Below are 11,278 nucleotides of genomic sequence, written 5' to 3'. Positions count from 1 at the left end.
TCGACGGTCTTTTGCCTCTTTCTTAGTATATCTTAACAAGCACCTGAATTTCACTTATAACTGTTTGGGCATATCCCTGTTTGTGTTACTTATTTTTAGCTGTTTAGAATGTTAGTGTGAAGCCCTCTCAATTTAAACATTAATAAGTTTGTCTGATCATTGCATGTTTCTGTGTTACAGGCACATTTTGAAGAAAGCGCCTTTGAGCAGAATAGGGCTGACGGGTGGAAAAAATTGAAGCCCAATGCTGTGCCAACGCTTTTTTCCTTCAGAGGTATAATAAGCCACATATTTCTACATTAACGAAAGTTTGCAACGCTTCTTTCCTAATCCTATTGCTTCTTTCATTCTTAGCCTGATTGTTCTAACTTAGTACTGTAATGACCGGCCATTTGTAGACTCACGTGGAGCGATTATATTTTTTTTTCATCATACTGCAGACCCAGTGAAGGGTCCTAGCAAGAGGGGTAACAATTTCAGAACAAAACACAAAAGCATAAAGTGCAAAAACACGAACATAAAATTCACACAAATGTTTCTTCAGAGAATTAGGCGGCTCACATTACAGTAAGACTCTTCATACCTCCGGTCAATAGAATAGCTCGTTTTCATTTTTTACAGGGAGGTAAATCAGCCGCGCCTTCCGCCCAGAAGCATGATGCTGACAATTTTGCATTTTATTTAATTTTATGTCTAAACGTAGCAAGACTTGGAGCATGCTCGTTCGTAATGATAAAATAATGCACCATCTGATTTGCAGCATGTGTGGCCTCTCTTTTTTCAGCGATGCCTAAGCACAGGAAGCCGCCAAAGGAAAGGTTACAAGGGGTGCCTGCGGCAGCAGAGCAAAGGGGCACTCTGCAGCATCAACAGAGTGCTTCTGATACCACATCAACAGAAATTCAGGACCAATACGTCAACGACATGGCTGATATGCCACACACGGCAAATCAAGAACTGCAGCCATTGCCCAGTGACGACAGGGAGACGGCTCAAAGTCAGATGAACAACTCACCTCGCCCAAGTTCCATTCCAGAAACTTCAATACCCGCCACAGATGATTCCCTGCAAGTTGCCTGCGCACTTCGTGCAACCCGTGCAGAGAAGTGCAGTAACAGCTCATGTGCTACACTTAATAAACAGCTAGAGGACATGAAGAAAAAATACGCGAAACTTAGCGAAGTTCACAGCAAAACAAGTGCTACAAATAAGTCAATTAAAAGGAAGCTTCAAAAAATGGAAAAGGCCAGCGAAATGTTACGAAAAAAACTGAAGTTCCTAAATCAAGACCAAATGCGAGCCCTGTCTCGGAACAGCAACAAAAGTTCCACCTGGTCGTCCAAAACAATTAAACAAGCCCTTCAGATCAAATTTGCGAGTGGAACTTCAGGCTACGAAACCCTAAGAAGACTTGGGTACCCACTGCCTTCTAATAGGACTCTTGTCCGTCGTCTTCAGGGACTCAAGTTCCTACCAGGAATCTTAACTGAAGTGATTGACGTTCTCAGAGTAAAAGCAGAGGGCATGGAAGATATTGAAAAAGATTGTGTGCTTTATCTCGATGAAATGGAAATTGCACAAGGGTATGACCTCGATCGTGCTGAAGACATTGTGTTTGGAGGGAAAACATTTCCAGCAGTTCCAGATGAACCTGCATGTCATTGCTTAGTGTTTATGGTCGGAGGATTGAACACAAGGTGGAAGCAGGTAATCGCATACCATTTTACAGGAAGCTCTGTCGACGGGGGTCTGCTTAAGAGTTTTGTTCTGGAAATCGTGCAGCTTTGCGCTGACATTTCTCTTAGAGTGCTTGTGGTAACCTCTGATATGGGAGCGTCCAACAGAGCTATGTGGCGCGAGTTAGGTTTTTCTAGCCATAGGAATTCTAACACTGTGTGCTCAATCCCTCATCCGATGCTTCAGGGAAAGGAACTCTTTTTCACTGCGGACGCGGCTCACGTGATAAAAAATATCCGAGGTCAGCTTTTAAACTCTATTGACTTTACGCTGAGCGATGCAACTGTCTGCCAACATAGCTTACCCTCAAACAAAGTCAAGCTGGAGCACGTGCGCGCTGTCGTAGAATACGACTCTAGCAAAGAGCTGAAAATTGCACCCAAACTTTCTGAAGCTCATGTCAGCAAAGGCCACTTCACAAAAATGAAGGTCGGCATAGCAGTTCAGTTCTTCAAGGAATCCCCAGCCGCCATTCGTTGCCTAATAAGAGAGAAAGTGCTCGAACCAGAAGCTGAAACCACAGCATGGTTCCTGGAGCTCATCGCAAAATGGTACAAACTGATGTCCTCACGACATCCGTCAGTTGCACTTAGTTGGCAAGATATGGCAAAGTACCATGAAGCCTTGCACATGTTGCGCCTGGCAGTGGACACAATTCAAGGCATGCAGATGGGCAGCACATCCCAGTGGAAGCCCTCACAGGCAGGTCTCATGATTGCAACAACAGTTGTCCTTCGTTTGCAAGATATTGTGCTTAAAATGGATGGCTACAAATTCTTTCTCACCGGGAGACTGCTACAGGACTGCCTGGAGAATCTTTTTTCTGTTGTGCGTCACAGGAAACCCGTTCCAAACGCGTATGACATGAAATGTGCTTTGAAACTTGTATGCGTCAGTCAGTTTTTGCACACACCAGCAACCTCAAGCTATGAAACGGATGATTCTGAGTACCTGCTTGATATGATTTCACAAGGAAAAAAAGAGTACGTTGGAGATGTTGAAGAGGAAATTGACGATGGGGAAATTCTGTTCATTGAAGCACTGACTTCAATTGAGTGCAGTATTTTGCATCATATTGGCGGATTTGTTGTGAAAGGAATTTTGAAGAAAACGAACTGCAAGCAGTGCAAGGCTGCAATGCTTGGCTCGACGAACCATGAGCATGCATATTTAACTGCACTGAAAGAGTACGTCCAAGATGGTGAGAACTTGTGTTATCCGAGTGGTGCGGTTATGAGCCTTCTTCAATCCTGCGAAGAGCACTTTAAAGGAATCACGTCCTGGACAGACAATCTGTTCACCCTTAAGTCCCCTCTAAAGGCTGTCACAGAATATTTAAACAAGAACACACGATTCACTATGGAGGCCTGTCAGCAACACAAGGATTCTCTGGCAAACATACTGATATCAAGTTATGCAAGAGTACGGCTACGCATTCACCTGCGTCAGCTCGAAGCTGCGAGAGTCAATGGGCATGGAAGCAAGACATGCGCTGCAGTTAATTTGCAGTGAGTTGTAGCGCTTGTTTTTGACATTTTAAGGTTTCCGACCAAATAAACAAGCTATCACATCGGAAATCGCTAATTATCGGATGCAGTTTCTTTTTTCATTGTTCAGAAACCGTGTGGCTGCTTTATTTTAGCGGCATCGATATCTGATTTATAGTAGTGAGCAGTTTACATTATATTGCTGCATAAGATATGCTAAACAGGGCTTATAGTCCGTGACTGCGTGAGTCAAAATTTAATGCTATAGAAACCATATGTGTGAAGCACCAAGTAATCTGGCATGTATTAAAAAGTTTGTTTATCTCCATCTGCATATCGAAAGTAACGCGAAAAAAAGGAAAACGAAATTCAGAATAGCTATGGGAATGCTTTTCTGAGCATAAAATAGCCGTAAAGTACTATATTGTGTAATGTAAAATGAAAGAACATGCCTATATGTATACTCAAGCTTAACACAAAAATGTTCCAGAAGTCGTTTATTTTGTAGTATTAGCGAGTAATGCTCCGCAAAAATTATAAATCACGTTTGAAACTACAAAGAAACATTAAAAGTGGCCCGGATGTGTTCGCTGGGCGGTATATGGCGCTCGGCTGCACGGGCGCGACACAGCCGCGGCGGCCGAGTTTCGATAGAGCTGAAAAACACAGTGCCTTGTACTAGGTCGATATCGGTGCATGTTAATAAAAACCTGAGGTGGACGAAATTTCCGATGTCCTCCACCACGGCTTCATAACAGCCGATGTCGCGAAATTACAAAAACCGTGAATGTGACACTGGCTGGCTCGCCGCCCTTGGCTGCGTACGGAGCGGGCATCCTAATGGCGGACGTCGTAGCAGACGACGCGGTTGTCTCCACCCTGCACGGCGGCGGCGGGAGGAGCGCGCGCATCGAGGCACCCTATACCAACACAAGCTAACAGGCTGCTTCTTGTTAGTAAAAGCATAGTCCTTCAATGCTTTTATGGTCATGAAACTTCTCCGTAACGCTATGGGAGTCTTTCATATGTTGACCGCGCCTTCCACGAGGCGGCGCTACGAGTCCTGTGGGGGGGCAACGACGCGAGGTAGCGAGCGTCTCTACGGCCGCGAGTCTACACCTGAACTTCGAGAGAACAAACTCCGCAGAACTGCGCATGCGCGCCCAGAGAGTAGGTGGAAAGGGGGACGATTGGCGGATGTGACGCCAGAGGGTTTTTCGGTTTTCTGTTTTTGCGGCATGTGACTCTCAAACCCAGACGCCTAAAATTATGCCGAGGCCGAGGATGGCGCGCGTTTCAGAGAACGGGTAGGGTGCCTCGATGCCAGCGCCGCCGTCCAGGGTGGTGACACGCTTTGGCATGCGCCGCGCCGCCGTTTTCTCCGCGCTCGCCATCTTGGGGCAAGTCGCTCTTCGTGCCGCTGCTGGGGAGGGTTCGAAGCTGTGTTTTGCGCTGGATTCTGAGCTGATGAACTGCTTTAATTCACGAAAAATAGCATGCCAGGGTGTTGTGTTCCATTGTGTGCCGGCTCGGCGAAGAAAGGAGCGCGACGTTTTCTTTTTCCACGGGATGAGGGACGGAGAAAAATATGGGAAGCGAAAGTGAAGCGTGAGAACTGGAAGGCGAATGAGAACGCGAAGATCTGCGAGGCAAGCCACAATGTCTGTGCTGTTTTTATGCATCATTAAAACTTCTTTCTTTGGCTAGTTTGTTTGTATAGATAATGTAAAAAATTTAGCGCGAACATACACAGACCACGAGGAAGATGAGACACACACACACACACACACACACAAGCGCTTGTGTTTGTGTACCGTCTTTCTCTTGGTCGTTGTCTGCGCTAAAGATTTTAGAACTTTTTATAAATGTCGCTAGCAGTTATGTGCTTTCAGTAGGAATAACATTATACCACACCGCTCCGCCCATCCGCTTGTAAGCACTGACTTTGTGCGGTTTGAATATATGTTTTTGCCTTGTTCGCCAAACTCGCACTGTGCGCAACAAGAATTTTTGTGTGCCTTCAAAGCTGCAGCTCGAAGCCTAGTTAGAAACGTGAGTACAGCACGTGTTGCATCGTATTGCCTGGCATTGGAAGTAGCGCGCTTTGTTTTTGAGGCGGAACATTTTGAATTACCAGTTATGTGAAGGCTTACAAGCTAAATATATGAATCATTGCGTCTTTTCACTTTCAGTGAGCTACACTCATTCCGTATCATTCACGGAGTGTCTCACGATGATCTTTACTCTCTCGCGATCGCACATTTTTTTTGTTCAGAGCCGCGGTGAAAACACGTGAAGCAGGTGGAGCCCGGTATTTGTCGAAGGAATGCGCCATTGTACTCTTTAACAGCTGCCCTTTACACTCGATCTTGCGAGGCTTCCGGTTCACGCAGATTAAGGAGCATTCCCCTCTCTCCTTTTCAAAAGGGTGAACCTCCCACGTGCTACCTACCCACTTTTCTGGCCAGAGTAGGAAGTGAAAATGCAGTCTATGAACAGGGAGTTTTGGTTGCAAAAACCTGCCTACGAGTCAGCCGTCCTGGAATTTTGCAAGTGGTCTTTTCACAAGTGCTAAATTCTGCGCAGCACAAATAATAAGCCCCTTCACCTTCCTTTTCTCAAATTATTCGCGGGAATAATTTTTCTAGGTATTTGCGATTCGCAACGAACGCAAACGTTAGGCCCTCGCGAAAATTAAGTCGGTTACAGTATATGGCTGGCAATCCGACAAGTCGCGAAGAAACTTCTATTGTGAACTGGCCGTCGCTTTAAGAAAGCGGTCGCGAGGAAGCAAGGTGCCCGCGCAGTACAGAAGTTCATCCCGAATGCAGCTCTTTCTTCTCCATGTAATGACACATCGCGAGGCGAAGTGCACCGTTGTCAAACGCGCAAATACCGGTCCGAGGTTAAGCCAAATTTAAGTGAAGTTAAATTTGCCCGTCCGACACACGAATTAGTGCTGTCGCTTGGTTGGCGTCCACAGAAATACTTCGTGATCCTGTGCTTATAATATCGCACCGCTTCCTTAACGCTTTTTTATTATCTCATTTGTTTGCGTGCACACGACCAGAGGCGCGAAATGACAGTTTCATCGTCTCTCTCATTTTACCGCCACTTCGAGGAAGATCAGTTTGAGAGAAACAGAATGGATGCACGGCGGCTCCTCAAGTCAACGGCTGTCCCGACGTTGTTTGATTTTAGACGTGTTTGCCCACATTCGGCTTGCTAGCCTAGTATCCGCATCAGATAATCTGAGGAGCACTAGAGCCTCGGATATGTTTGGGTACTGATGAATTAATTTCTTTCTTGCGCAAACAGCGCAGCCGAAGCGAAGAGAGCCGCCTGCACCGCGGCTTTTTCCTGGTAGTTCTACACCTGACGTCACAAAAGGCTCTTCGCCAACCCCTGAGACGCCACCTGACCAGGAAGAGACCCGAGCCGACTGCGATGCAAAATATTTTTGATATGCGCGGCTGACTAAAACGTCAACTAGTTCTTCATCTGCATCAACAGACGCAGTTAAAGCCTTTTGCATGTCATGCACCTTATAAACTCCGTCATGCTCTGGCAGTACAAAACGCATTGCTCTGTAAAGCAGTCACTGCAGTTAAAATAACCGCTTTGAGCATCTGAGACAGCCAAAAAGTAAGTGCTGTCCTAGCTGCACAGTGGTCATTTGCTCTAAAAGCTGCGCTTGTAAGCACAGGCTAGCTCTTTTCTCATTTATATCACTAAGCAAAAAGTGCTCAGAACTGTGAGCATATATGAGAAACCTTACACAGCTCAGCCTGCTAGCGAAAGCACGTTCTAAAGAAGGATACCGGCCGACGCTCCGTAGGCCCGCATTTCAGCGCTTGCCCCAAGATGGCGCCCACGAAGGTCGTGTCTCCACCCTGTACGGCGCAGCGCTGGGCATCGAGGCACCCTAAGAACGGGCGAACTCGTGTATGCTGCAGCGCCTCGTTGCGCTATCTGCGCTTTCGTGAATCGGCCCGCTGCTGTTTTGGTAGATGCGAGCTCGGTGAATTTTGCTCTCAGTTCATGGTTTAGGCAGTCCTACCTTCAACCTTTTCCAGACTGAGGTGAGTGCTGTCAAAATAATTCATTGTGCACGCGCGATGGATGTTGTTTCGTACTTGCCCGCCAACTAGATAAAAAGTGTTCGTCGTCGCTCTGTCACCGCCTTGTGGCTTGTTGAAAGAGCTGCAGCACGACTGCGCAAGTGTGTGACGGTCTCGATTATTAATGCAGCGTCTTCTGATGTAAATTTCGCGACATCGTGCGGGTGAAGGCGCGCGAGGAGACCGCGGAGTGGCGTCGATGAGGTCGTTTTTTCGCGCTTGAAAGGACTGTTGCATGTTTGCTACTGTGCACCTATCGGTAGTCGGTTGCCTCTAACGAAGGTTTGTCCTTTTTAAGATTCATCTCCTTCGCTCATGGCCTCTGTATCACTTACTGTATCAGTGGCCGCATCTGTTATTTCTGTGTGTGCCAGCGTTAACGCGCTGGACTGTGGGATTTTACTGCCTTCCTCGCAGCTTCAGCAGATGGGGTACGTGACTTGCACTATGAAAGCATCGGGATTCCCGACAGGTAGGTGGCGTTTACCTGTGCGGACCAGTTGTATGTTTTCTTTCCCTTTTCACGCCGTGCTGCAATGCAGGAGATCAGCTTCCTTGTGATACTTCCGAAGAGCGAAAGAAGGGGTTGCTGGCCAGCGGGGAGCCTAAGTTTAAATATGAGCTGGCTCAGTGTGAAAAAAATAACTGGCGTACCTCGGAGTGCCACGAACCTTCTGTACAGCATGAGACTGCAGCAATGCATTCATTGTGCTTATCCGCTCAGGCCCGTCACTGCCAAGTAACTCATGTGTAAGGCGACGGATGCCGCAAGTAATACGTGACTTCATTAGCCTTCAGCCTGCACTAGGTCGATGCCCATGGAAATATTTATCGTTTTACAACCGAAATAACTGCATTGGTACAGTTCTTTGAGTTTGTCTAAACACTTGGGATGCCTGTCCCTACCATAGTTTCCCAACACTTGTTCTGTACGTGTGCTCCAATGCATTCGAGAAAGCTATGGGAAAGATTTCCAGAAAAAAAATTAATGCATTCATAAGTAACAGGCAGTGTGTGCCTTTAAGCCACTGCCAAGGGCACTGAGAGGGTATTCAGACAAACCAAATATGACGCTGAGCCAGCATGGCTTTTGGAGGAGAGCTAGTGGCCACTGTGTGGACTTCACAGCAGCTGCTATAACCACTTTCCAGTGCAGCTCATCCATGCAAGCAGCATATGCAGTACTTATCGTATCAGTGAATCCACTACACTGTTTCGTTTGTTGTAATTAATTGTTTTGGAAATGCACATCTAGTGCATTTACGAAACAATTAATTCGTTTGTGTATCAACCAGCAGCTACCAATGTCGTTACTTTGTTTTTCTGCTGCAGCAGGAACCCTCACTTGCTTTACTCAATTCTGGGAGTGAGTTTGTTGAATTCATCTGTGCAAACTGGCCGTGTTTGTAGCATTACTCTGATCTGCAGCGTGCGCCTTTCCTTATTTGCAGATCCTTCCACCAGCTGGATTCTACCTTGACCTCAGTGAGCTGAGATTGGTATGGCGTAATGCATACTTTCGCTGTTTCCACAGGTTCAGAGCGTGCTCCTGGTTAAGTTTTAAAAAGTTTGAATTTTTGAAAGCATGCCCGCAATGTATTTACTTTTATTGTGGAGTGTGTATTTTGGCACCTCTGCATTTATGGTACGCTGTTGTTTGAAAAGTTATTCTGAGCACTTTCGGCTACATGATTTGCAGAGAGAGAAGTTGGGGAAACACCAATGTGCGTGTGCAGTTCCTTGCCAGGTTCACAATGAATGGAAGATTTAGGCCTGCGCAAATCTGCACTGGATTCATAAGCATACGGTGTGCCATATAAACAAGCTAGATTCGGACTCCTTTCAAAGCGGGGGTTTTGAAGATGGGCTCCTTGGAGTACTTTTTTGGTTCCCGAGATCAGTCTCCTTTCTCTGCCCTCTTCCCTTTGCCCACTTTATTTTGGGACTGATTAATAGTATGGCTACTGATAGCAGGATATTTCACTGTTCATCCAGTTGTTACAAATAGCATTTGGGTATTTTTGTCCATGTTAGGTAGGAAGGTGTGAAGTCAGGACACAGGGTTCCGCAGCAACTTGAGGACCCTTGTTTCACAGGCATGACCCTTGTTCAGTATGAGCACTTTTACAACTGATGGGTGCCTACAGAAGTGACAATCTTTTTTTTCTTTTCCTGCGGCCCTGCTCGCGTTTATGACCTGTGTTATCGAGTCAAACACTGGCCCGAATAAGAAAGAAATGTTAATGCAGTATGTGGCTAAGCTAAGTAACATGAGATCCTCTATTTATAATGTTCTCATCAAACAAGGGAAAGGGATAGAAAAACAAAAAATCTTGTTTGAGCAAATTTCTGGGCCAAAGTCTCACTAATGGCACATAACACATTGAAAACATGTAAACAATTAAAAAGAAAATGTTGTTTGTCGGCAGAAAAAGCGCATTTGATCTTACCTGAAGTGTAACAGCATGAAGTGACATTCGTCGCGACGTACTGTACAATGACAACGGCGATTGCCTATCGTTGCCACTGCCACTGGTACACCCGTGTGAAGCGAAACTTGGCAGCAGAGCGGCGCGTTCAGCAGTGTTGCTTGGTTGTGGCTGCTTCAGTGGCCTTGTGTTATCAGACACCTGCACTAGTACACTGCACAGTGGCGCCTAATTACATTTCTGAGGTGCTATAAAATGTAATAAGTGAGAGGTGCAGCCTATACTCCCTTCAATTTTCCACAGCTCCTACCAAACTTTCAATGAATTGTGTATGCATGTTGGCAGCTTGTTCGCTTAAACCATGCTGAAAACACACTCTTCTTGCAAAATACGTATCATTGCTGGGCTTGCCGAAGTGAATTGTGGATGCAGCTACAGAGAACAGTGAACTATTGTCTTTATTAAATGCTGGAATCCATGCCTTTTGATCCAAAGGGGTTCGGGAATGGCGAATGACCCGACAAGCAACGCAGGTTCAACAAAAAAGGTGCCTTTATTATGGTAACGTAAAACAAAGCACAACATAAACGCCTGCGCCTGCGCGAGTTCGAAAAATGAAGCGCCTAGGCTAGGCAATGGTAACCCGTTCGAATAGGCATAAAGCAATTGGGCATAAGCGCCCGAGCACACACTTATGTATGACGCAATCGGGCAAGCACTCCTGCCGTCAGTAGTACTCTCCCCGCGAAAGAGCCCCTGACCTTCCCGGGCTATGGCCGCCTCTGTGCCTGTTCCGTATCTCTGCCTTTCTCGTGCCGCTTGATGCAAAGCGGCTATTTTTAGTGCACTCTATACGTAAGAAGGCGAATGCGTCATCGTGCATCCGACAGGGGCACGCTCCCGACTGCTGGAGCCCATGACTGGCGCACATGCGTGCGCTAGCGCAAGCAGATGTGATAAAAACTAGTCACATTTGTACCCACAACACCTTTTTCTGTTGGCTACTTTGACGAGCCATTTTTTTTCGGGTAATGGGTGATAGATAGATACAGAGAGGGCGGAAAGGCACGGATGTTAACCCACATCCTACAAGTTCTACAAGCATTTTCGGGCCTTTTGCAGGGAGAGTTTGTTGATCATATGTTCAACTTTGACCCGCCTCAGAATCTCCGTCTCCACGCTTAGCAGCGACAAATCGCTCAGGCGGCTGTCAGTCATCGTTGATCAAAGCCTGTTCTTGATGAGTTCTAGCTTGCTCAATGATCGTTCGCCTGTGCAGTTCGTAACCATCAAGCACAAAAAAAGTCTAATAGCGACGTGAACATCCGGAAAGGAACCTTCAAGCTTTTCTCGAATTAGAAGTTTCAGCATGTCTGTCGCAGAAGAACAGCCTTCGTTGCTCGCAAATTAAATAAACTGCTCACGCTCATCGGGAAATGTGCCGGCCAGATCAGAAGGATACTTTGTGACGAGGCCCATTGCCTTAGGCCGCCGCTGTGCTGGG

At 46.4% G+C, this 11,278-nt stretch overlaps 1 protein-coding gene across 2 annotated transcripts; it reads left to right on the top strand.

Moving 5' to 3' along the window:
• Positions 1 to 10: 10 nt before the first annotated feature.
• LOC149327115 (uncharacterized) lies at positions 11 to 3,565 on the top strand. 2 transcript variants are annotated; one of them, XM_089565093.1, is made up of 3 exons: positions 11 to 274; positions 785 to 890; positions 2,309 to 3,565. In XM_089565093.1, the coding sequence occupies exons 1-3, from the start codon at positions 245 to 247 to the stop codon at positions 3,247 to 3,249; spliced, it is 1,077 nt and encodes a 358-aa protein (XP_089421219.1). In that variant the 5' UTR covers positions 11 to 244; the 3' UTR covers positions 3,250 to 3,565. The 2 variants fall into 2 exon arrangements, with proteins under 2 accessions (XP_089421219.1, XP_089421218.1); XM_089565092.1 differs by having other exon boundaries at positions 785 to 3,565.
• The last annotated feature ends 7,713 nt before the right edge of the window (positions 3,566 to 11,278 follow it).

Source organism: Amblyomma mixtum, chromosome 10, assembly GCF_055824585.1.
Source record: "Amblyomma mixtum isolate Tamu chromosome 10, ASM5582458v1, whole genome shotgun sequence".
NCBI lineage: Eukaryota > Metazoa > Arthropoda > Arachnida > Ixodida > Ixodidae > Amblyomma > Amblyomma mixtum.
This window is presented reverse-complemented; position numbering and strand designations above follow the sequence as displayed.